The sequence below is a fragment of the Tachypleus tridentatus genome, unplaced genomic scaffold, assembly GCF_004210375.1.
Source record: "Tachypleus tridentatus isolate NWPU-2018 unplaced genomic scaffold, ASM421037v1 Hic_cluster_2, whole genome shotgun sequence".
NCBI lineage: Eukaryota > Metazoa > Arthropoda > Merostomata > Xiphosura > Limulidae > Tachypleus > Tachypleus tridentatus.
Window position 1 is genome coordinate 52,119,904 of NW_027467782.1, and position 25,980 is coordinate 52,145,883.

A 25,980-nucleotide genomic window follows, 5' to 3' on the forward strand; every position below is an offset into this window, starting at 1 on the left:
TGGAACACTAACATCGAGACAATTATTCAATGTTATTTTTAACTGGAACACTAACATCGAGACAATTATTCAATAAGTTATCTTTAACTGGACAGTAACATCGAGACAACCATTCAATGTTATTTTTAACTGGAACACTAACATAGAGACAACCATTCAATGCTATTTTTAACTGGAACACTATCATCGAGACAATTATTCAATAAGTTATTTTTAACTGGACACTAACATCGAGACAACCATTCACTACGTTATTTTTTAACTGGACACTAACATCGAGACAACCGTTCACTACGTTATTTTTAACTGGTACACTAACATCGAGACAACTATTCACTACGTTATTTTTAACTGGACACTAACATCGAGACAACCATTCAATAAGTTATTTTTAACTGGGACATTAACATCAAGACAACCATTCAATACGTTATTTTTTAACTGGACACTAACAACGAGACAACCATTTAATAAGTTATTTTTAACTGGAACACTAACATCGAGACAACCATTCAATGTTATTTTTAACTGGAACACTAACATTGAGACAACCATTCAATAAGTTATTTTTAACTGGGACATTAACATCAAGACAACCATTCAATACGTTATTTTTTAACTGGACACTAACATCGAGACAACCATTCACTACGTTATTTTTTAACTGGTACATTAACATTCAGACAACAATTCACTAAGTTATTTTTTAACTTGACTGAAAATCGAGACAACCATTCACTACGTTATTTCTAACTGGTACACTAACATCAAGACAACCATTCAATAAGTTATTTTTAACTGGTACATTAACATCAAGACAACCATTCAATAATTTATTTTTAACTGGGCACTAACATCAAGACAACCATTCACTACGTTATATTTTAAATGGTACATTAACATCCAGACAACCGTCCACTACGTTATTTTTAACTGGAACACTAACATCGAGATAACCATTCACTGCGTTAATTTTAACTGGAACACTATCATCGAGACAATTATTCAATAAGTTATTTTTAACTGGACACTAACATCGAGACAACCATTCACTACGTTATTTTTTAACTGGACACTAACATCGAGACAACCGTTCACTACGTTATTTTTAACTGGTACACTAACATCGAGACAACTATTCACTACGTTATTTTTAACTGGACACTAACATCGAGACAACCATTCAATGTTATTTTTAACTGGAACACTAACATTGAGACAACCATTCAATAAGTTATTTTTAACTGGGACATTAACATCAAGACAACCATTCAATACGTTATTTTTTAACTGGACACTAACATCGAGACAACCATTCTCTACGTTATTTTTTAACTGGTACATTAACATTCAGACAACAATTCACTAAGTTATTTTTTAACTTGACTGAAAATCGAGACAACCATTCACTACGTTATTTTTAACTGGTACACTAACATCAAGACAACCATTCAATAAGTTATTTTTAACTGGTACATTAACATCAAGACAACCATTCAATAATTTATTTTTAACTGGTACATTAACATCAAGACAACCATTCAATAATTTATTTTTAACTGGGCACTAACATCAAGACAACCATTCACTACGTTATATTTTAAATGGTACATTAACATCCAGACAACCGTCCACTACGTTATTTTTAACTGGAACACTAACATCGAGACAACCATTCACTGCGTTAATTTTAACTGGACACTAACATCGAGACAACCATTCAATAAGTTATTTTTAACTGGTACACTAACATCAAGACAATCATTCACTACGTTATTTTTTAACTGGACACTAACATCGAGACAACCATTCAATAAGTTATTTTTTAACTGGTACACTAACATCAATAGAACCATTCACTAAGTTATTTTTAACTGGCACACTAACATCAAGACAACCATTCACTACGTTATTTTTTAACTTGACACTAACATTGAGACAACCATTCACTACGTTAGAGTTTAACTGGAACACTAACATCGAGGCAACCATTCAATAAGGTATTTTTAACTGGACACTAACATCGAGACAACCATTCACTACGTTGTTTTTTAACTGGACACTAATATCGAGAGAACCGTTCAATAAATTATTTTTAACTGGTACACTAATATCGAGAAAACCGTTCACTACGTTATTTTTAACTTGACACTAACATCAAGACAATCATTCACCACGTTATTTTTTAACTGGTACATTAACATTCAGACAAACATTTACTACGTTAGTTTTTAACTGGAACACTAACATTGAGACAAGTCACTATGCTATTTTTTAACTGTTACTCTAATATCAAGACAACCTTTAGAATGTTAAGTTGTTCTTTGTGGTTCTTGCTTATTATTCATATTATTATGTTCTTATTGGTTACTAGGAAGGTATAAGTTATCCAATACTACTTACACTTTTATCAGTTACAAAGAGGGTTAGGCTGAACGGCCACTATTTACATTCTTATAAGATTCTAGGGAGGTACTGGCTACCTAATTCTATTTAAATTCTTGTAAGATCCTCGGAGGGTTTAGGTTATATGGCCGTTACATAATTCTTATCAGTTCCTACGAAGGTCTAGATCACCTAATACTACGTATATCCTTATCAGTTCTTACAAAGGTCTAGGTCACCTGATACTACTTATATCCTTATCAGTTCCTACGAAGGTCTAGATCACCTGATACTACTTATATCCTTATCAGTTCTTACGAAGGTCTAGGTCACCTGATACTACTTATATCCTTATCAGTTCTTACGAAGGTATAGGTCACCTGATACTACTTATATCCATATCAGTTCTTACGAAGGTCTAGGTCACCTGATACTACTTATATCCTTATCAGTTCTTACGAAGGTCTAGGTCACCTGATACTACTTATATCCTTATCAGTTCTTACGAAGGTCTAGGTCACCTGATACTACTTATATCCTTATCAGTTCCTACAAAGGTCTAGATCACCTGATACTACTTATATCCTTATCAGTTCCTACAAAGGTCTAGATCACCTGATACTACTTATATCCTTATCAGTTCTTACGAAGGTCTAGGTCACCTGATACTACTTATATCCTTATCAGTTCTTACGAAAGTTTAGGTGTTGAGATAGAAGATTCTATTTTTTTTATAGCTATGAATGTGTTTATCGTTCATTTATTATTTCATATAACTCTTTAGTTCATCTATGGATTTTTAGCTGCATTAAAACGCTAACTGACATTGTAGCTTATTATTCATATTTTGAGGAAATATGTATTTATGATGAAACTGACACCAGGTTCCCGAGCAGTGACAGACAGATACGAATAATGTAGCAGAAGATTATGTAAATTTATGATCACTTGAGTTGTACTCTCGTGATCTACTCACTGAATAAATACCTTGCCAGAAGCCTCGCTAAGAGATTGTTAATGAACTATGCAGATAGTGAATTATTGTTGTTTCTCGCTCAATATTGTTATTAGTATTAAAAAGATATATTTCTGTTGCTGTATTTTTTGGAATTATGTTTTGTTTTTGTTTTTCACTGAATCCAGCATTTGAAACAATATTGTTGATTAACATGACCGTCAAGTCTTGACTGGACATATTTTTTAACTGTGTTTTGGTAAGTGTTGAGTTTATTGCTGGGTGTTGTTATACTTTAACAAATTGCTGTTTCTTTTGTTAAACTCTTATTGTTGCTTACACGATGTAACAAAACTTTTACTTTTTCTTGTTCCTGGACAGAAAGTGTTGTTTCCCAATTGTTTTTGCCTAAAGTAAATGGGAAAGACCTATTTTTCTCTTCAAACTTTGCTTTTGTGACCTGGATAATGAAATTTTCAAAATTACCCATTTTCCAGAACATTCCAGGTAGATTCATTGCTAAGTAGCCGATAGAGAATTTTCTCGAACTTACAAGAATTTTCAAGAACTTTCTAGAATGTTGTAGAAGTTACGAGAATTTTCAAGAACTTTTCATAGTAATATATATACAGGGGCTCACCACTCACCACTTCAGTTTAGTTCTAGCTGCCTAAATGAACACATAGACCTATCTGATTTTATCAGAGATGACATCAAGAAGCTGCAAGCATTCTCCAGATGCATACTGCTATGTACGTGGCCAATTTGTCAAGACAAGAGCGAAAAAGTACTCTGTGACAGCATCTGTTAAAGTGTATGAAGCCTACAAGGCATATTTCGGCATGCCTGTCGGGGATCAAGATAAACCCTGGTCAAATCAATTTACCTGCGAGCACTGCAAAAAAAAAAAAACTATAGAAAGTAAGACGGACAATTTTTGCTTGCTTGAATAGTAAGATTTTATATTATACATGTTTTAGACCTTTTAAAATTTAAATATCTTTCGGTGCACCTCAAAGAGGAATACAACAACATCAAGACCTTGCTAGAAGCCTTGAAATATGATTAGTATGGTTAGGAAGTTATCAGAGACTTCAAAATGGTGGCATTCCTGATGGGTATCCAGGAGGCTTTACCAAGTTTTTATGTGATATTTAACTTTGGGACAGTAGGAACACCGCAGGGCACTACAACAGGAAGCACTGGTCACAACGGACCGAGTTTTCTGTGGGGAGGCACACTGTCAAGTGTGAGCCACTAGTGGACCTCAAGAAGGTATTATTCCCACCATTGCACATAAAACTGAGTCTTATGAAATACATTGTCACAGCTTTTGATAAGGAGTCTGCAGCCTTCAAGTACCTTTGAGACTTCTTCCCTCAGTTGTCTGAGGCAAAGGTCAGAGCTGTTGTCTTCGTTGGACCATAAATAAAGAAGATTCTGGAGTGCACAAAATTCCCAAGAAGATCAGTAGGAAGGTATAAAAAAACTTGGGGCAGCTTTGTCACAGTGGTTCGGGGCTTCTTGGCAATCACAATGCAGAAAATTATGTGGAACTGGTTGAGGCTCTGGTGAAGAACTACGGCAAAATGGGTTGCAGGATGTCCCTGAAAGTCCATATCCTTGACGCTCATCTTGATAAATTCAAGAACATGGGAGCATACTCAGAGGAGCAAGACGAGCGCTTCCACCAAGATATACTGGACTTTGAACTTTGCTACCAAAGAGCGTATAATGAAAACATGAAGGAAGACTATATTTGGGGGCTGATACGCGAAAGTGATTTACATTATAGTCGCAAATCTCAAAAACAACTCACTTCTAAACATTTTTGTACATTGTTGTATAACTTTAGTTTGTTTTTAAATTTTGCAAAAAGCTACTCGAGGGCTATCTGTGCTAGCTGTCTCTAACTTAGAAGTGTAAGACTAGAGGGAAGGCAGCTAGTCACTACCCACCGCCAACTCTTAGGCTACTCTTTTACCAACGAATAGTGGGATTGACCGTCACATTATAACGCCCCCACGGCTGGGATGGCGAGCATGTTTGGTGCGACAGGGATTCGAAACCGCGACCTTCGGATTATGAGTCGAACGCCTTAACACGCTTGGCCATGGTCGATATAAGCGTTTGCAGAAGGCTGGCTGGAATGTTATTCCAAGTGGTGAAAATTGCTTCACGAAGATCATGCACTGTTTGGAATTGATGTGCATTTCTATAGACTTCCCTTGCCATCCACCCCCAAACATTTTCAATGGGGTTCAGTTCGGGCGAACACATTGGATAGTCTAAAAGAATCTTGTTATTCGTCATGAAACAGTCCTTTGTCCTGCGGGCATTATGGATTGCAGCGTTGTCCTGCTGAAAGATCCAGTCATTTCCACACAAGCGAGGGCCTTCAGTCAATAAGGATGCTCTCTCCAACATGCCAATGTAGCCAGCTGTTGTTTGACGTCCCTGTATAACCTGAAGCTCCATTGTTCCATGGAAGGAGAAAGCACCCCAGATCACGATGGAACCTCCTCCACTGTGTCGTACAGAAAATGTCTCCGGTGGAATATCCTTATCGTGCCAGTAACGTTGAAAGCCATTGGGACCATCATTCAGGTTAAATTTTTTCTCATCAGAGAACAAAACCTTCCACTTTTCTACGTCCCATGTTTGGTGCTTCTCAGCAAGGTTTAACTGAGCTGTTTCATGGTGTGAAAGAAGGCGTGGCCTCTAAAGACGTTTACGGTTTATAAAGCCTTTCTCTCGGAGATGCCGTCTTATTGTTCTTGAGCTGCATTCTGCGTCCGTAAGGGCTTTAATCTGGTTCGACGATCGGCTGGTGTCTTGCCGGACAACCTGCCGAATCCTCCTGCTTAACGCCGGCGAAATTTTCTTGGGCCGACCACTTGAAATTCTCGTTCCGTATCCATCAGGGTCTTTTAAGAAATTTACAACAACAGTTTTACTACGTCCAATCTCACCAGCAATGGCACGTTGAAAGAGATCTTGCTTTTGCAGCTCGACAATTCTGCCACGTTCAAACTCTGTCAACTTTTTACCCTTGCCATGTTTTTACCCAATGTAACACAGGAGATGTCAGTGGGAGATGTTGACAACGCTAATGCTTGAACACAAATGAATAAATTTCGTTACGTGTTTACCGATTAACGCTTGGTTTCAGTATGGTCTTAAACTTTTAACCAACTAGTATTTAGGCTAATTTTATAGTTTTCACATTTTCCCTATTAAATGCTAAAAGGTTTTTTATTTTTATTTTCCCTTTTCTTATTTTCATCTTTCGAAGCTCCACTCAAATAAGTGGTTGAGTCTAAAAACGCAAAATGTATATTTTTTCTATATGCTCATTGACCTTAAAATTTTGGCCAGCAGTGTATTGTGGTTAACTGTAACCGAGTTGAACATAATGATTTCTCCACTCATACCAGCCGTTTTTACATACACTGCTGGCCAAAATCGTAAGTAAAATCTTACACAAGATTGTTACCTTTGAAGTAATATAACAATGTTTTATGGTGAAGCCTTAAATAAGCTATTGTTAAAACAAGAATATTGTATTGAATTGTAATAGTATAACATTAAAATTAGGAAACTGAATGCCATGGTACATACCACATTTATTGTAATAAAACTACGTTTATTATTGTTATATGACAATAAAACCACTTTTAATATTACTGTACTATAATAAATCTATATTTGATATTGTTGTACAGTAATCAATGTATATTTATTATTGTTTATAACGTTACGTTTGTCTGTAATATTGTTATAAAATAACAAACGTACATATAGTATTTTTACACCAGCTGGACGGAAGTTATGTAAATTCATGGTTAATAAGACCCTGGCATGGACAGGTGGTTAAGGAACTGGACTCGTAATCCGAGGGTCGTGGGTTCGCGCCCGCGTCGCGCCAAATATGCTCGCCCTCCCAACCGTGGGGGCGTTATAAGTGACGGTCAATCCCACTATTCGTTGGTAAAAGAGTAGCCCAAGAGTTGGAAGTGGGTGGTGATGACTAGCTGCCTTCCCTCTAGTCTTACACTACTAAATTAGGGACGGCTCGGTACAGTTGGCTAACAACCTACTCACTTAAATACCTGTTGAAGAATCCGCAAACGATTGCGGCCCTATGTTCCTTGATGAAATCTAATGGTGATAACTAACTAACTAACTAACGTGTTTGCTAACCCTAACTTATCACTATTCATCTGAAAATGATTTTTTATTACAGCTACAAGTTAAAAACGAAAGATGGTTAAAAGTTAAACCCAAGAGACCTAAAAATTGTTATTAAAAATGCGTTGATGGCAGATATTGATTTTCAGATTTGTCTTCCAGCTTTCGGTGTTAGAACAATAATTATAGCCTTGTTTTTTCTCAGCTAGGTTACTGTACAATGAAATGTGAGAGACAAGATAGATCTGAAATACTATTTTTACACATCTTTGATTTCGAACCAGAATGTGGGGGTGGGGATCCACGTTCAGTTAACTTGCTTTTATGAAGAAACTCGTTTTTTTTTTTTAAAATATTTTTTTTTTAAAATTGTTGAAACAAAAATAATTTTTCCTTTGGAATATTTCTAATTCAACAGTATAACAAAATCACCTGTTTTTCTTAATAAGGTGCAAACAATAATTTACTGAAAGTTTTAAACTTAATCTCACACGAGACTTTGAATTTTAACATTTAAAGTATGCTTTCCAAAATAACTGTTAATCACATAATTTATGATATTTATGAAATTATCTTGTATTTAATTGATTCGGAATAACCAGGAATAAGATACGTGAAAAACTACATTCGAAAGTTGAGCATGAAGTAAATGTTATTTGAGTACCACACAAAATGATATACATGTATAGATCTTGTAACTGTAATTATAAATATGCAATTATAAAGTAAGAACTTGACATCACCCAGTGTAAGAAGGCAAAAGGTGTAAGCAAATACAAAACAATATACAGTTGTAGTTAGAAGTTAAAACGAGATCCCGAAGTGAAGACAAGATCAAAAGTTAAAAACATATATAGATATATTCATGATTTCTCCAAAATGAGTAACAGAGACATTATCTGCAGGATATATTTAACTTCACAAAGTACTCAACTCGTTAATATATTTTAAAAGTTGATCATTATTCGTTAGAAATATCGGTTGTTAGTTCTATTCCCATAGCTTGCTTCCCGGTCACCGCGACGAGAGATGAACCAACGCGAAGCTTTAGCAATAACGTTTTTTTAAAACCATTTTGATGTATAATCTTACAAAAAACAGCCTCGCTGAAATGATTAATATCTGATCGCGTCCCAGTTACTCTCTGTACAATGACTGAAAGCAGATGATGTGTGGCTATTCCTTTATCGACATCTAATGGACACAATGTTAGGCGACCAAGTAGAGAAGGAAAAGCGTTACCTAGACGTCCGTTTGAAGAAAGATTACCGGTGTTCGCTTGCAAAAAGTACCAATAAATTCCCTTCGTTGACGTCAGACAGTAAGCCTTAGAAATACTGGTGTCGAAAAACGATTTGTTTTTTTCTCGTGAAATTTCAACTCAATAACGCACGCGTCATGGTCAGTACCGAGCCAAATCGTTTAACTTACCATTGGAAGGCTTATCCACATTAGTAAGGCATATAATATTTCATACAAGTGGACATGAAAAATTTCTTTAGGTATCAGTGTATTTATTTTCTTCACATTACTGAATGACAACCGTCCACGATCTAGCCTAGGCCTAATGTTCTATTTTATTCACTTTCTCACATTATTGAATGATGAACGTTCGTGGCTCGACCTAAGCCTAACGTTCGGGCTGTGGTTATAATTTCCCCACACTATTGAATGGTGACTGTACACTATCTGGCCTAAGTCTGACTTTTTATCTATCTTATCAATTTCGTCAGACTGTTGAATGGCGATCGTTCACGATCCACCTAAGCCTAAAATTCTAATGATTATCCTATTCATTCTCCTACATTATTGAATGACAACAGTCCACTATCTGATCTAAGCCTAACGTTACAGCGAATTAACGCAAGTTACAACAAGGAGAAATTTATCATTCTCTGATTGTATTCCCCTTCCCCAAACCCCAGTCTCCTTCAAAATGATATTAAGCGAAATAAAATCTGGAAAGTAATATGTTCCGTTAAGGTTTTCTTCTGAACAGCGTAATACTGGGGGCAAACACAGCCTATCTACGGACCTCTGGTAGATAAGCTGTGTTTGCCCCCATAGTCCAGCAAAACATAGGTTAAAACATACAATTTGGAAGAATTTTGCAACTTTATTAATCGTTAAGAAAAGAGAGAAAATATTGACAGATGTTTGCATAAGTCACTCCCAGAGATTATGACATATTATTTTATTCTTATAACACATCAAACTTTAACGCAAGTTTGTCTAATGCACAATTTTCGTTTTTCACCTAATCAATTTGTTTAGCAAAATTATATTTCAATAAAATTTAACATTTTAAAGTAACATAAATTATCTTTGCGTGTGAAGTGATGGCTTATCCATTGTAATTACTTACCACAATAAAATTCAAAATTAATCAGCGACTGCTCTGTCATATTTAAATTTTACAATCAGATAATAATAAAAAATTAGTACTAAAAAGATAGACTGTCTTTTATTGTAAAATAACTTCTATTTTATCAATCTGAGGTTTATTGTCTTGGTTTGGAGTATGCAATAAATGAGTTTTAATTATAATAAGAACAGTGAAGGAAGTCAACTGGTACTAACGTATCTTTAATGATCGGGATTATAAACATTTATATTCGAAACGAAGAGTTTTAAAAAACGTAAGATTTTATGATTGTATTATGCTGAGTTTGATGTTTGGGTGCTTAAGTTGGTAAATATGAATTACAAGATAGACCGGATTTAGAGTGTTTGACCTTAGGCTTTTTAACTTATAGAGGCCCTCTGAAGACAGAACCTCTACTTGCAATACAGTTACAGTCATAGCTTGAGGTCCTCTGATTAATGTAAGGCTCTGGGCTTCAGCCCAGTAAGCCCATGCCTAAATCCGAGATTGGTTATACTGAGTTTGGTGTGATGACTATTTAATTACTGTAGGTATGAATTATAGGTAGGACAGTGTGATTTTTAATCATAAAATAATGGAACGTCTTTATAATATTATTTGAATTCATTAGTATTATCGTTAGTAATATAAAAGAGTACGTATTTACGAACCTTGTTTTATTTCGTACAAAAATATTGTTACAATGTCTAGAATAATATGGCGTCAACAGATACGAGCTATATGCAGGAAAATGTCAGTTGTGGGACTTTCAATAGAATGGATGGAAAACACCACTTTAATGGGATCAAGAGAAATCCAGTTTTGTGAGTTTCTTTTACCTCCAACTGAACACACAACAAGTTAAATCTTATCACAAAGCATACACAATTTGCTTCATGAAGAAAAATATTAAAAAAATTATCATTTATACCATTTCAATCGGATTTTCTTTTGCATAACTCATTTATTTATATGACGAGACTGTAGCTATAATAATTCTATCGTCAACACGTGTAAGTCCTCGTTATTATTTAAAAATCCTTTATACACGAAAGTCACTTCCTTTGTCATGTCAATACTTCATACATGATTTTATTTGCCTCAGTGTTTCAGCGGTGTGGTGGCAGGGGGCACTGCTGCTATTGTTTTGACGACATTGATCGGCGTGCTTGCATCAGAGGTCACAGAGCTTGGTAAAATAAGTCCTTCCTTCACCCGTTTCTTTTGCTTCATTCTCCGGTTCTGGAACCAGATTTTTACTTGAGTTTCATTAAGCTGAAGAGCTGTGGCGATCTCGATACGTCTTCTCCTAGTAAGATACTTGTTGAAGTGAAATTCTTTCTCCAGCTCTGTGAGTTGTTTAGTAGTAAAGTTAGTCCTAGCAGAACACGTGGTGGCTATGTCACTGCTCCTGCATCCAGCCTTATGACCTGAAAAACGCAATAAACGGTGTTAAATGTATGATTTAAATATGAAACAATCCAAGCAAGAACACTAGTATTTAGTGTAGTGTTGTTTCTACACGAGGTACTAGTATGTTAGTGTAGTGCTGTTTCTACATGAGGTACTAGTATGTTAGTGTAGTGTTGTTTCTACATGAGGTACTAGTACGTTAGTGTAGAATCGTTTTTACTTGAGTTACACAGTAATGGTACCAGTATGTTGTTGTAATGTTTCTACATGAGGTACTCAGTAATGGTACTAGTATGTTAGTGTAGTGTTGTTTCTGTATGAGGTACTCAGTAATGGTACTAGTATATTAGTGTAGTGTTGTTTCTATATGAGGTACTCAGTAATGGTACTAGTATATTAGTGTAGTATCGTTTCTACATTAGCTACTCAGTAATGGTACTAGTATGTTGTTTATACATGAGGTACTCAGTAATGGTACAAGTACGTTGTTTATACATGAGGTACTCAGTAATGGTACTAGTATGTTAGTGTAGTGTTATTTCTGTATGATGTACTCAGTAATGGTACTAGTATGTTAGTGTAGTGTTATTTCTGTATGAGGTACTCAGTAATGGTACTAGTATATTAGTGTAGTATCGTATCTACATGAGGTACTCAGTAATGGTACTAGTATGTTAGTGTAATGTTGTTTTTGTATGAGGTACTCAATAATGGTACTAGTATATTAGTGTAGTATCGTATCTACATGAGGTACTCAGTAATGGTACTAGTATGTTAGTGTAGTGTTGTTTCTACATGAAGTTTTCAGTAATGGTACTAGTACGTTATTGTAGTATCGTATCTACATGAGGTACTCAGTAAGATACCAGTATGTCAGTGTCGTATGTTGATATTGTAATTACCCTAATATCAGAACAATGTTAAGTTTTGGTTTTACGAGAAGTAAAGTCGTTATCTGTTTTACACCCCTGATGTTGAAAGTTTTAAATGACTTGTCAACCTAAACGTATAGTGACATGGTGCAGTAGGCGTAGTTCTTGATCGTGATGGAATTGAGTGGCTTCTTACAGAAGAACAGTTGTCTTTCTGTGAACTCTGTTTGCTACAGTAGCGAGACGAAAGGCTGAAGGACCATGTGTCGTGGGATTTAGAGTGGTTGATATTAGACTTTCCCTTTTTCAATGCTGCTAATTACATATATAGTGATGTAGGTCAACGTGGGGTCAGTACAAGTCGTACAGAGCTTACTATTGAAATAAACTGAAGCTCTAATTAACGAGTGAAACAGTGTAGGCTGACAAAGAACCTATTTTATTTTTTAAAACGGGTAGGTTTTCAACGTTGTACTAGCAATCGCATGAATTTATCCACAGAAGAAATAACCTAATAAGTCCAAAGTGACCGAAGTCTTACAGAAATTCATTAATCATTATAGTTTTGTAAAGAAAATCTACACAGTTAGTTAATAAGTTCAAACTACACTCTGTAAAAGTAGATAGTATGTTAATGAAACTCGCTAGTTCTTATAATTTGATAGAGGAAAGATACATCTTATATAATATATTATAGAAATATACAACATCATACGATAAATGAACAGTAGCTGTCCTTGTTTGTATGGTACCTGTAGGAGTTGTCGTAGTTTGTAGAATATCTGTAGGAGTTGTCCTTGTTTGTATGGTACCTGTAGGAGTTGTCGCAGTTTGTAGGGTACCTGTAGGAGTCGTTATTGTAGTTTGTAGTGTACCTGTAGGAGTCGTTGTTGTAGGTTGTAGGGTACCTGTGGGGGTTGTTATTTAGTTTGTAGGGTACCTGTAGGAGTTGTTATTGTAGTTTGTACTGTACCTGCAGGAGTCGTTATTGTAGTTTGTAGGGTACCTGTGGGAGTTGTTATTTAGTTTGTAGGGTACCTGTAGGAGTCGTTATTGTACTTTGTACGGTACCTGTAGGAGTCGTTGTTGTAGTTTGTAGGGTACAGTGGTGCTGTTACACATCTATAAAGTCCAGGTGTAACAGATATGTTATATTTGATGCGGTGGTTCTGTTACACATCTATCAAAGTAAGTTGAAGCCTGTTATATAGTGACCATATTTTCGACTATCTTCAACTTGATTTTGTATAACAGGCTTATTTTATACATCATGCTACCTATCTCTAAATATAAGATAAAGTGTATTTATTTATGTTGCTAGCAAGGAAAGGTTAAATACAGATATCCGAACACTTAACGATTGTGTTTAATGTTTAATTTCCAGGTGATTAAACTCGATGTGTTACCAGCTGTTATAGAGTGGTTCATCTGTGTAGGACTAAACGACTCAACTATTATGTTTATCAGTGTTAACAGGTGGCTATCTCGTGAAGGTAGTTTTTAATTTCCAGGTTATTAACCTCGATGTGTTACCAGCTGTTATAGTGTGGTTTATCTATGTAGGACTAAACGACTCAACTGTTGTATTTATCAGTGTTAACAGGTGGCTATCTCGTGAAGCTAGTTTTTAATTTCCAGGTGATTAAACTCGATGTGTTACCAGCTGTTATAGAGTGGTTCATCTGTGTAGGACTAAACGACTCAACTGTTGTATTTATCAGTGTTAACTGGTGGCTATCTCGTGAAGTTAGGTTTTAATTTCCAGGTGATTAAACTCGATGTGTTACCAGCTGTTATAGAGTGGTTCATCTGTGTAGGACTAAACGACTCAACTGTTGTGTTTATCAGTGTTAACAGGTGGCTATCTCGTGAAGCTAGTTTTTAATTTCCAGGTGATTAAACTCGATGTGTTACCAGCTGTTATAGAGTGGTTCATCTGTGTAGGACTAAACGACTCAACTGTTGTATTTATCAGTGTTAACAGGTGGCTATTTCGTGAAGTTAGTTTTTAATTTCCAGGTGATTAAACTCGATGTGTTACCAACTGTTATAGAGTGGTTCATCTGTGTAGGACTAAACGACTCAATTGTTGTGTTTGTCAGTGTTAACTGGTGGCTATCTCGTGAAGTTAGTTTTTAATTTCCAGGTGATTAAACTCGATGTGTTACCAGCTGTTATAGAGAAGTTTATCTGTGTAGGACTAAACGACTCAACTATTATGTTTATCGGTGTTAACAGGTGGCTATCTCGTGAAGTTAGGTTTTAATTTCCAGGTGATTAAACTCGATGTGTTACCAGCTGTTATAGTGTGGTTCATCTGTGTAGGACTAAACGACTCAACTGTTATGTTTATAAGTGTTAACAGGTGGCTATCTCGTGAAGTTAGTTTTTAATTTCCACGTGATTAAACTCGATGTGTGACCAGCTGTTATAGAGTGGTTCATCTGTGAAGGACTAAACGACTCAACTGTTGTATTTATCAGTGTTAACAGGTGGCTATCTCGTGAAGTTAGTTTTTAATTTCCAGGTGATTAAACTCGATGTGTTATCAGCTGTTATAGAGTGGTTCATCTATGTAGGACTAAACGACTCAACTGTTGTGTTTATCAGTGTTAACAGGTGGCTATCTCGTGAAGCTAGTTTTTAATTTCCAGGTGATTAAACTCGATGTGTTATCAGCTGTTATAGAGTGGTTCATCTGTGTAGGACTAAACGACTCAACTATTATGTTTATCAGTGTTAACAGGTGGCTATCACGTGAAGTTAGTTTTTAATATTGCAGTGTCTAACGTTTCTTTCCAAGTTTTATCTTGAACATACTTTAGCCGCATGAAATGTAAGGTTTCTATGGCTGTATGAAACACCTGCTGATTCTAAACAGTACAATAAAGCACCTGACAACGGGGTGGGTGGCAGAAGTTAAACTAAGAATTATATAATATAAATATTTTGTTTGTAGTCATGCGTAAAGCTACCTAGTGGGTTGTATTCTATCCACTACGGCTATCGAAACCCATTTTCTAACATTGTAAGTCGGCAGACATAACGCTATGTCAGTGGGGTAGGGGGTTAAATAATGTAGGTCACAAATTTTAAATATAATAGTAAGATATGTTAATAGTAAGATGTGTTAATAGTAAGATGTGTTAATAGTCAGATGTATTAATAGTAAGATATGTTAATAATAAGACATTAATAGTAAGATATGTTAATAGTAAGATGTGTTAATAGTAAGATGTATTAATAGTAAGATATGTTAATAGTAAGACATTAATAGTAAGATATGTTAATAGTAAGACATTAATAGTAAGATGTGTTAATAGTAAGATATGTTAATAGTAAGACATTAATAGTAAGATATGTTAATAGTCAGATGTTTTAATAGTAAGATGTGTTAATAGTAAGATGTATTAATAGTAAGATATGTTAATAGTAAGATGTATTAATAGTAAGATATGTTAATAGTAAGACATTAATAGTAAGATATGTTAATAGTCAGATGTTTTAATAGTAAGACTTATAAATAGTAAGATATGTTAATAGTAAGATGTGTTAATAATAAGACATTAATAGTAAGACATTAATAGTAAGATGTATTAATAGTAAGATATGTTAATAGTAAGACATTAATAGTAAGATATGTTAATAGTCAGATGTTTTAATAGTAAGACTTATAAATAGTAAGATGTGTTAATAGTAAGATGTATTAATAGTAAGATATGTTAATAGTAAGATGTATTAATAGTAAGATGTATTAATAGTAAGACATTAATAGTAAGATATGTTAATAGTCAGATGTTTTAATAGTAAGACTTATAAATAGTAAGATATGTTAATAGTAAGATGTGTTAATAATAAGACATTAATAGTAAGATGTATTAATAGTAAGATATGTTAATAGTAAGACATTAATAGTAAGATATGTTAATAGTCAGATGTTTTAATAGTAAGACTTATAAATAGTAAGATGTGTTAATAGTAAGATGTGTTAATAGTAAGATGTGTTAATAGTAAGATGTGTTAATAGTAAGATATGTTAATAGTAAGATATGTTAATAGTAAGACATTAATAGTAAGATGTGTTAATAGTAAGATGTATTAATAGTAAGATATGTTAATAGTAAGACATTAATAGTAAGATATGTTAATAGTAAGACATTAATAGTAAGATGTGTTAATAGTAAGATATGTTAATAGTAAGACATTAATAGTAAGATGTGTTAATAGTAAGATGTTAATAGTAAGACATTAATAGTAAGATGTGTTAATAGTAAGATATGTTAATAGTAAGACATTAATAGTAAGATGTGTTAATAGTAAGACATTAATAGTAAGATATGTTAATAGTAAGACTTATAAATAGTAAGATATGTTAATAGTAAGATGTGTTAATAATAAGACATTAATAATAAGACATTAATAGTAAGACATTAATAGTAAGATGTATTAATAGTAAGATATGTTAATAGTAAGACATTAATAGTAAGATGTGTTAATAGTCAGATGTTTTAATAGTAAGACTTATAAATAGTAAGATGTGTTAATAGTAAGATGTATTAATAGTAAGATGTGTTAATAGTAAGATGTATTAATAGTAAGATGTGTTAATAGTAAGATGTATTAATAGTAAGATATGTTAATAGTAAGACATTAATAGTAAGATATGTTAATGGTCAGATGTTTTAATAGTAAGACTTATAAATAGTAAGATGTGTTAATAGTAAGATGTGTTAATAGTAAGATGTGTTAATAGTAAGATGTGTTAATAGTAAGATGTATTAATAGTAAGATGTGTTAATAGTAAGATGTGTTAATAGTAAGACATTAATAGTAAGATATGTTAATAGTAAGACATTAATAGTAAGATGTGTTAATAGTAAGATATGTTAATAGTAAGACATTAATAGTAAGATATGTTAATAGTCAGATGTTTTAATAGTAAGACTTATAAATAGTAAGATGTGTTAATAGTAAGATGTATTAATAGTAAGATATGTTAATAGTAAGATGTATTAATAGTAAGATATGTTAATAGTAAGACATTAATAGTAAGATATGTTAATAGTCAGATGTTTTAATAGTGAGACTTCTAAATAGTAAGATGTGTTAATAGTAAGATGTGTTAATAGTAAGATGTGTTAATAGTAAGATGTGTTAATAGTAAGATGTATTAATAGTAAGATATGTTAATAGTAAGACATTAATAGTAAGATATGTTAATAGTCAGATGTTTTAATAGTAAGACTTATAAATAGTAAGACTTATAAATAGTAAGATGTGTTAATAGTAAGATGTGTTAATAGTAAGATGTATTAATAGTAAGATGTGTTAATAGTAAGATGTATTAATAGTAAGATGTGTTAATAGTAAGATGTATTAATAGTAAGATATGTTAATAGTAAGACATTAATAGTAAGATATGTTAATAGTCAGATGTTTTAATAGTAAGACTTATAAATAGTAAGATATGTTAATAGTAAGATGTGTTAATAGTAAGATGTGTTAATAGTAAGATGTGTTAATAGTAAGATATGTTAATAGTCAGATGTATTAATAGTAAGATATGTTAATAGTAAGACATTAATAGTAAGATGTGTTAATAGTAAGATGTGTTAATAGTAAGATGTATTAATAGTAAGATATGTTAATAGTAAGACATTAATAGTAAGATATGTTAATAGTAAGACATTAATAGTAAGATGTGTTAATAGTAAGATATATGTTAATAGTAAAGACATTAATAGTAAAGATATGTTAATAGTCAGATGTTTTAATTGTAAGACTTATAAATAGTAAGATATGTTAATAGTAAGATGTGTTAATAATAAGACATTAATAGTAAGACATTAATAGTAAGATGTATTAATAGTAAGATATGTTAATAGTAAGACATTAATAGTAAGATATGTTAATAGTCAGATGTTTTAATAGTAAGACTTATAAATAGTAAGATGTGTTAATAGTAAGATGTATTAATAGTAAGATATGTTAATAGTAAGATGTATTAATAGTAAGATATGTTAATAGTAAGATGTATTAATAGTAAGATATGTTAATAGTAAGACATTAATAGTAAGATATGTTAATAGTAAGACATTAATAGTAAGATATGTTAATAGTAAGATGTGTTAATAATAAGACATTAATAGTAAGATGTGTTAATAGTAAGACATTCATAGTAAGATATGTTAATAGTCAGATGTTTTAATAGTAAGACTTATAAATAGTAAGATGTGTTAATAGTAAGATGTATTAATAGTAAGATGTATTAATAGTAAGATGTGTTAATAGTAAGATGTGTTAATAGTAAGATATGTTAATAGTAAGATGTATTAATAGTAAGATATGTTAATAGTAAGACATTAATAGTAAGATATGTTAATAGTAAGACATTAATAGTAAGATGTGTTAATAGTAAGACATTAATAGTAAGATATGTTAATAGTCAGATGTTTTAATAGTAAGACTTATAAATAGTAAGATATGTTAATAGTAAGATGTGTTAATAATAAGACATTAATAGTAAGATGTATTAATAGTAAGATATGTTAATAGTAAGACATTAATAGTAAGATATGTTAATAGTAAGACATTAATAGTAAGATGTGTTAATAGTCAGATGTTTTAATAGTAAGACTTATAAATAGTAAGATGTGTTAATAGTAAGATGTATTAATAGTAAGATGTGTTAATAGTAAGATGTATTAATAGTAAGATGTGTTAATAGTAAGATGTATTAATAGTAAGATGTGTTAATAGTAAGATGTATTAATAGTAAGATGTGTTAATAGTAAGATGTATTAATAGTAAGATGTGTTAATAGTAAGATGTATTAATAGTAAGATGTGTTAATAGTAAGATGTATTAATAGTAAGATGTGTTAATAGTAAGATGTATTAATAGTAAGACTTATAAATAGTAACATGTGTTAATAGTAAGATGTATTAATAGTAAGATGTGTTAATAGTAAGATGTATTAATAGTAAGATGTGTTAATAGTAAGATGTATTAATAGTAAGATGTGTTAATAGTAAGATGTATTAATAGTAAGATGTGTTAATAGTAAGATGTATTAATAGTAAGATGTGTTAATAGTAAGACATTAATAGTAAGATGTGTTAATAGTCAGATGTTTTAATAGTAAGATGTGTTAATAGTAAGATGTGTTAATAGTAAGATGTGTTAATAGTAAGATGTATTAATAGTAAGATGTATTAATAGTACGATATGTTAATAGTAAGACATTAATAGTAAGATATGTTAATAGTAAGATATGTTAATAGTAAGACATTAATAGTAAGATATGTTAATAGTAAGACATTAATAGTAAGATGTGTTAATAGTAAGATATGTTAATAGTAAGATATGTTAATAGTAAGACATTAATAGTAAGATATGTTAATAGTCAGATGTTTTAATAGTAAGACTTATAGATAGTAAGATGTGTTAATAGTAAGATGTATTAATAGTAAGATATGTTAATAGTAAGACATTAATAGTAAGATATGTTAATAGTAAGACATTAATAGTAAGATGTGTTAATAGTAAGATATGTTAATAGTAAGACATTAATAGTAAGATATGTTAATAGTCAGATGTTTTAATAGTAAGACTTATAAATAGTAAGATGTGTTAATAGTAAGATATGTTAATAGTAAGATGTATTAATAGTAAGATATGTTAATAGTAAGATATGTTAATAGTAAGATGTATTAATAGTAAGATATGTTAATTGTAAGACATTAATAGTAAGATATGTTAATAGTAAGATGTGTTAATAGTAAGATATGTTAATAGTAAGACATTAATAGTAAGATATGTTAATAGTCAGATGTTTTAATAGTAAGACTTATAAATAGTAAGATATGTTAATAGTAAGATGTGTTAATAATAAGACATTAATAGTAAGATGTATTAATAGTAAGATATGTTAATAGTCAGATGTTTTAATAGTAAGACTTATAAATAGTAAGATATGTTAATAGTAAGATGTGTTAATAATAAGACATTAATAGTAAGACATTAATTGTAAGATGTATTAATAGTAAGATATGTTAATAGTAAGACATTAATAGTAAGATATGTTAATAGTCAGATGTTTTAATAGTAAGACTTATAAATAGTAAGATGTGTTAATAGTAAGATGTGTTAATAGTAAGATGTATTAATAGTAAGATGTGTTAATAGTAAGATGTGTTAATAGTAAGATGTGTTAATAGTAAGATGTGTTAATAGTAAGATGTGTTAATAGTAAGATGTGTTAATAGTAAGATGTATTAATAGTAAGATGTATTAATAGTAAGATATGTTAATAGTAAGACATTAATAGTAAGATATGTTAATAGTAAGACATTAATAGTAAGATATGTTAATAGTAAGACATTAATAGTAAGATGTGTTAATAGTTAGATGTTTTAATAGTAAGACTTATAAATAGTAAGATGTGTTAATAGTAAGATGTATTAATAGTAAGATGTGTTAATAGTAAGACTTATTAATAGTAAGATGTATTAATGGTAATATGGATTAATAGTAAGATGTATTAATGGTAGGATGTGTTAATAGTAAGATGTGTTAATAGTAAGATGTATTAATGGTAAGATGCATTAATAGTAAGATGTGTTAATAGTGAGATGTATTAATAGTAAGACTTATTAATAGTAAGATGTATTAATGGTAGGATGTGTTAATAGTAAGATGTATTAATAGTAAGATGTGTTAATAGTAAGATGTATTAATGGTAAGATGCATTAATAGTAAGATGTATTAATAGTAAGATGTGTTAATAGTGAGATGTATTAATAGTAAGATATGTTAATAGTAAGATGTATTAATAGTAAGATATGTTAATAGTAAGACATTAATAGTATGATGTGTTAATAGTAAGATATGTTAATAGTAAGACATTAATAGTAAGATGTGTTAATAGTTAGATGTTTTAATAGTAAGACTTATAAATAGTAAGATGTGTTAATAGTAAGATGTATTAATAGTAAGATGTGTTAATAGTAAGATGTATTAATGGTAGGATGTGTTAATAGTAAGATGTATTAATGGTAAGATGCATTAATAGTAAGATGTGTTAATAGTGAGATGTATTAATAGTAAGACTTGTTAATAGTAAGATGTATTAATGGTAGGATGTGTTAATAGTAAGATGTATTAATAGTAAGATGTATTAATGGTAAGATGCATTAATAGTAAGATGTATTAATGGTAGGATGTGTTAATAGTAAGATGTATTAATAGTAAGATGTATTAATGGTAAGATGTATTAATAGTAAGATGTGTTATTAGTGAGGTGTATTAATGGTAAGATGTGTTAATAGTGAGATGTATTAATGGTAAGATGCATTAAAAGTAAGATGTGTTAATGGTAAGATGCATTAATAGTAAGATGTGATAATAGTAAGATGTATTAATAGTAAGATGTGTTAATTATAATTTAAACCCCTAATTATACCGGTAGGTAGTCATGTTACACATTTATTAATTACTAACAGTCCAGTGTGACGTCACTATTCCAGATTTTGTACCTCAATTGAAGATACATAGTTTAACACATTAATGACTCTAAACCATCGTTAATAAAGAAATTCTTTAATATTGAGCTGTCGATGAAGATACAGTGAGAGATATTGCCGTTTTAATAAAACGTGACGTCGCTGAATCATACTGAGGTGACTGGAGTCACAGTGAAAACGATAGCAGGACTTCGTTTCAACTTGGTCATTGGAACTCTGAAGACAATGTCATATAATTATAATTCACTGTCAGACCTTCTAGTGAAGTTCACAGTTCTGTCAGACCTTCTAGTGAAGTTCACAGTTCTGTCAGACCTTCTAGTGAAGTTCACAGTTCTGTCAGACATTCTAGTGAAGTTCACAGTTCTGTCAGACATTCTAGTGAAGTTCATAGTTCTGTCAGACATTCTAGTGAAGTTCACAGTTCTGTCAGACCTTCTAGTGAAGTTCACAGTTCTGTCAGACATTCTAGTGAAGTTCACAGTTCTGTCAGACATTCTAGTGATGTTCACAGTTCTGTCAGACATTCTAATGAAGTTCATAGTTCTGTCAGACATTCTAGTGAAGTTCACAGTTCTGTCAGACCTTCTAGTGAAGTTCACAGTTCTGTCAGACCTTCTAGTGAAGTTCATAGTTTTGTCAGACGTTCTAATGAAGTTCATAGTTCTGTCAGACCTTCTAGTGAAGTTCATAGTTCTGTCAGACCTTCTAGTGAAGTTCACAGTACTTTCAGACATTCTAATGAAGTTCATAGTTCTATCAGAACTTCTAGTGAAGTTCACAGTTCTGTCAGACCTTCTAGTGAAGTTCACAGTTCTGTCAGACCTTCTAGTAAAGTTCATAGTTCTGTTAACTACTGGTTAACACTCACTCCACATAGTTGGACATCACACTACTGGTTAACATTATATATAGTTGGACATCACACTACTGGTTAACATTATATATAGTTGGACATCACACTACTGGTTATCATTATATATAGGTGGACATCACACTACAGGTTAACATTATATATAGTTGGACATCACACTACTGGTTAACACTCTATATAGTTGGACATCACACTACAGGTTAACATTATATATAGTTGGACATCGCACTACTGGTTAACACTCTATATAGTTGGACATCACACTACAGGTTAACATTATATATAGTTGGACATCACACTACTGGTTAACACTCTATATAGTTGGACATCACACTACAGGTTAACATTATATATAGTTGGACATCACACTACTGGTTAACATTATATATAGGTGGACATCACACTACTGGTTAACATTATATATAGGTGGACATCACACTACTGGTTAACATTATATATAGGTGGACATCACACTACTGGTTAACACTCTATATAGTTGGACATCACACTACAGGTTAACACTCTATATAGTTGGACATCACACTACTGGTTAACACTCTATATAGTTGGACATCACACTACAGGTTAACATTATATATAGTTGGACATCACACTACTGGTTAACACTCTATATAGTTGGACATCACACTACAGGTTAACATTATATATAGTTGGACATCACACTACTGGTTAACACTCTATATAGTTGGACATCACACTACAGGTTAACATTATATATAGTTGGACATCACACTACTGGTTAACATTATATATAGGTGGACATCACACTACTGGTTAACATTATATATAGTTGGACATCACACAACTGGTTAACATTATATATAGGTGGACATCACACTACTGGTTAACATTATATATAGGTGGACATCACACTACTGGTTAGAGGTTAGTTGATGTGATCTATCAGGGAAGTGAAATCGTCAAATAATGTGATGAAAATATAATTTTACATCTAATTTTACAGTTATGGAGCAACTGAAATAGAAATTCTTATGGTTGTTGTGAAGATAAAGTTAATAACTAAAGTGTTGTGTTGTTATTACAAACGTTCCACCGTACTTAACTCTCTGTAGAAACGTTACTACACATAAATTGAATATGTGTACAGTTTATCCTTATCAGGGTTACTGGATTGTTCGGTGTCTGAGGTGTATATATTAGTAAGTAACATATTCATAGGTACTAACTCGGTTCTATCCTATTTCAGCTGATAATCTGATGCCGACTCTATCGAAATCTGGACGAGGATTGTTTTTATGGAGGTGGTAGAAGCCAAGATTCGATCCTGGGTCATCTGGATGGAGGACAAGTTAGCCGCTCGACTCTGCAAGTTTTCCTCAGTTACAGTTTTAATCGTTTTACTTCTTATAGGCTGTAAATTTTGTCTTCTGCGGTTGTAATTGGATACAAGGTGTGTAGTTAGTTGTCTGTTAGGGTTAAGTGTATCTGTGGTTATGATACTGTTTGTCTACTTTACTTTAACACGTGGGTCTGTAATGTTGAAAGGTTTCTTGTTTCGTAAATCGACGAGTGAGTTTATTATATCTTGTAATATTGTTAGCTAGTTTTATTCAGTAACTTATCTTTACTTATGTGTGATATTTGATCCTATCTTGGAGCCTGACATTGATATCGTAGGGTGTTGACATGTAATTTAACCCTAACCCCGTTAGAAACTGTGTCATGTTGTTTACATTTACTAAGGAAGGCAAGGTGGTTATTTATACACTTAACTATTTCTGAGTTTCGTACCCGCTATCACAGTAAAGCTGTATCTTTGAGATATGAATGTGTGTAATTAGTCTAATTATTAATTAATATCAAATTATTAGAAGTAAATTAGTAACTAGAATTAGGTGAACGTGTAGTCCAGTAACAACTACTGCTATCGTAAAAACATAATGTGTACATTCAGTTGTTAATTCAAAATTCACTAAATAACGAACATTGGTGATACAAGCGGTTTTCTTACCAGTGGTGTTTTTAACCAATTGATGAGGTTAAATCACTTGTTATAAACCCTACCTGATAACAAAACCAACATATGAAGTTAAACCACCCGTTAGAAGGAGCCATAAGTTGGTCAAAACCCCCTTACCTGATAAGAAAACCAAGGTATGAAACTAAACGACATGTCAGAGGGAGACATAGGTTGGTTTAAACCATTGGTTGAACCGTGGTTGTAGGAAGTTAAATTTCGAGTTCAATAGAAAACTGCAGCTGGTTGAAACTACTGGTTGAAAATGGAACTAAATAAATGGTTAGTTTTAAAACACTGAATTTAACATTTCTGAAGTGACCTAAAATTGGGTGGTTTTAAAACACTGATTTCAACATTTCTGGAGTGACCTAAAATTGGGTGCTTTAGTTTCTTACGTTTATTTTTTGTTGTAAAGTGATTTGTTGCGGAAAATTTAGAAGGAGGTAACTTTGAGTTTTCAGCCAATAAGAGAAAGCAAGTGGAAGTATAATTAAAACCTAACATTTTCCAAACTTAAAAACATGGTTACAACTTACCTGTCTGGGCCACTCTTCTCTTGACTTCCATCCATTTGTAAGTTGGAATTTGGGGAGGGTATTGCCCCTGGAAGTGAACATTGGGCTGGCAACTTTCCCGCCTTATTGAACTACAATGTTCTTCGAGTCCAGTTGTCTGAGATAATGCTACTGATCCACGGTAAGGATGACCAGTGGCCATTGTTCGTCGTCCACAACCATTACCCAAATTTACTTTGGAAAGATGGATAACATTATGCCTGGATATCTCGTCATCCGGATAAACGTAATCCAAATTATTGTATCGGAAATAGTCCAGCGGACCCAGGTCTCCTGCTGGGTAGATCCCTGGGGTACTCTCACGGTGGGGCCGTGTTAAGTGATTATTATGGTCGAAGTATCGTTGGTCCAAGTTTGTATAACTGTATCCGTTTGTTTCGTTGATAACTGGATATTGTAAATGTCCACTTGTTTTTCGATGTGGCGGCGGTGTACGCTGCTCTAGACCGCGACAAAAATGGACCAGCCCGCTGCGAATGTGTTCGTTTCCGGGACTAGGGAGTGGCCTAGCAGGCTGACCGAAGTATAAAAAATCCGAGCCATATTCCCCCGTGTCTTCTGTGTGACACAAAGTGGGAACATTGGAATTCATAACACGCACACTTTTTGACGGCTAACCCTTTTTAAAGATAGCAACAATTAGATGTCGCACTTGGAGATAAACCAGTAAATAAATGGATGGTAAATCGTTGAGAGCAGTGGAAGGAAATACAATACTAAACGAGTCACGTGATTATACTGTCCAATGGCACTCGGTATCCGTGAAAGATAGACAATTGAATAAAGATAATTGGTTACTAACATGGTTTCATGTGGAAGAACCA

The 25,980-nt window shown here is 32.5% G+C and overlaps 2 protein-coding genes across 2 annotated transcripts in view; one reads left to right on the plus strand and one right to left on the minus strand.

The window, feature by feature from the left end:
- LOC143242321 (uncharacterized) overlaps positions 1 to 25,980 on the plus strand; it is a 146,015-nt gene that overhangs the window by 62,461 nt on the left and 57,574 nt on the right. The gene's annotated exons all lie outside the window — the stretch shown is intronic.
- On the minus strand, positions 10,860 to 25,748 carry LOC143242589 (homeobox protein Hox-B1b-like). Its single transcript, XM_076486059.1, has 2 exons — positions 25,118 to 25,748; positions 10,860 to 11,326 (listed from the first exon to the last, which is right to left on the minus strand). Exons 1-2 carry the CDS (start codon positions 25,746 to 25,748, stop codon positions 10,998 to 11,000), a joined length of 960 nt encoding a protein of 319 aa, XP_076342174.1. The 3' UTR covers positions 10,860 to 10,997.

What these genes read in the sequence shown, in the direction of transcription:
- LOC143242589 (XM_076486059.1), bottom strand. Translation starts at nt 25,748, where the DNA reads ATGAATTCCAATGTTCCCACTTTGTGTCACACAGAAGACACGGGGGAA. An exon ending in GAGAAGAGTGGCCCAGACAG is followed by an intron (nt 11,327 to 25,117) that starts GTAAGTTGTAAC and finishes TGCGTTTTTCAG; the next exon opens with GTCATAAGGCTGGATGCAGG.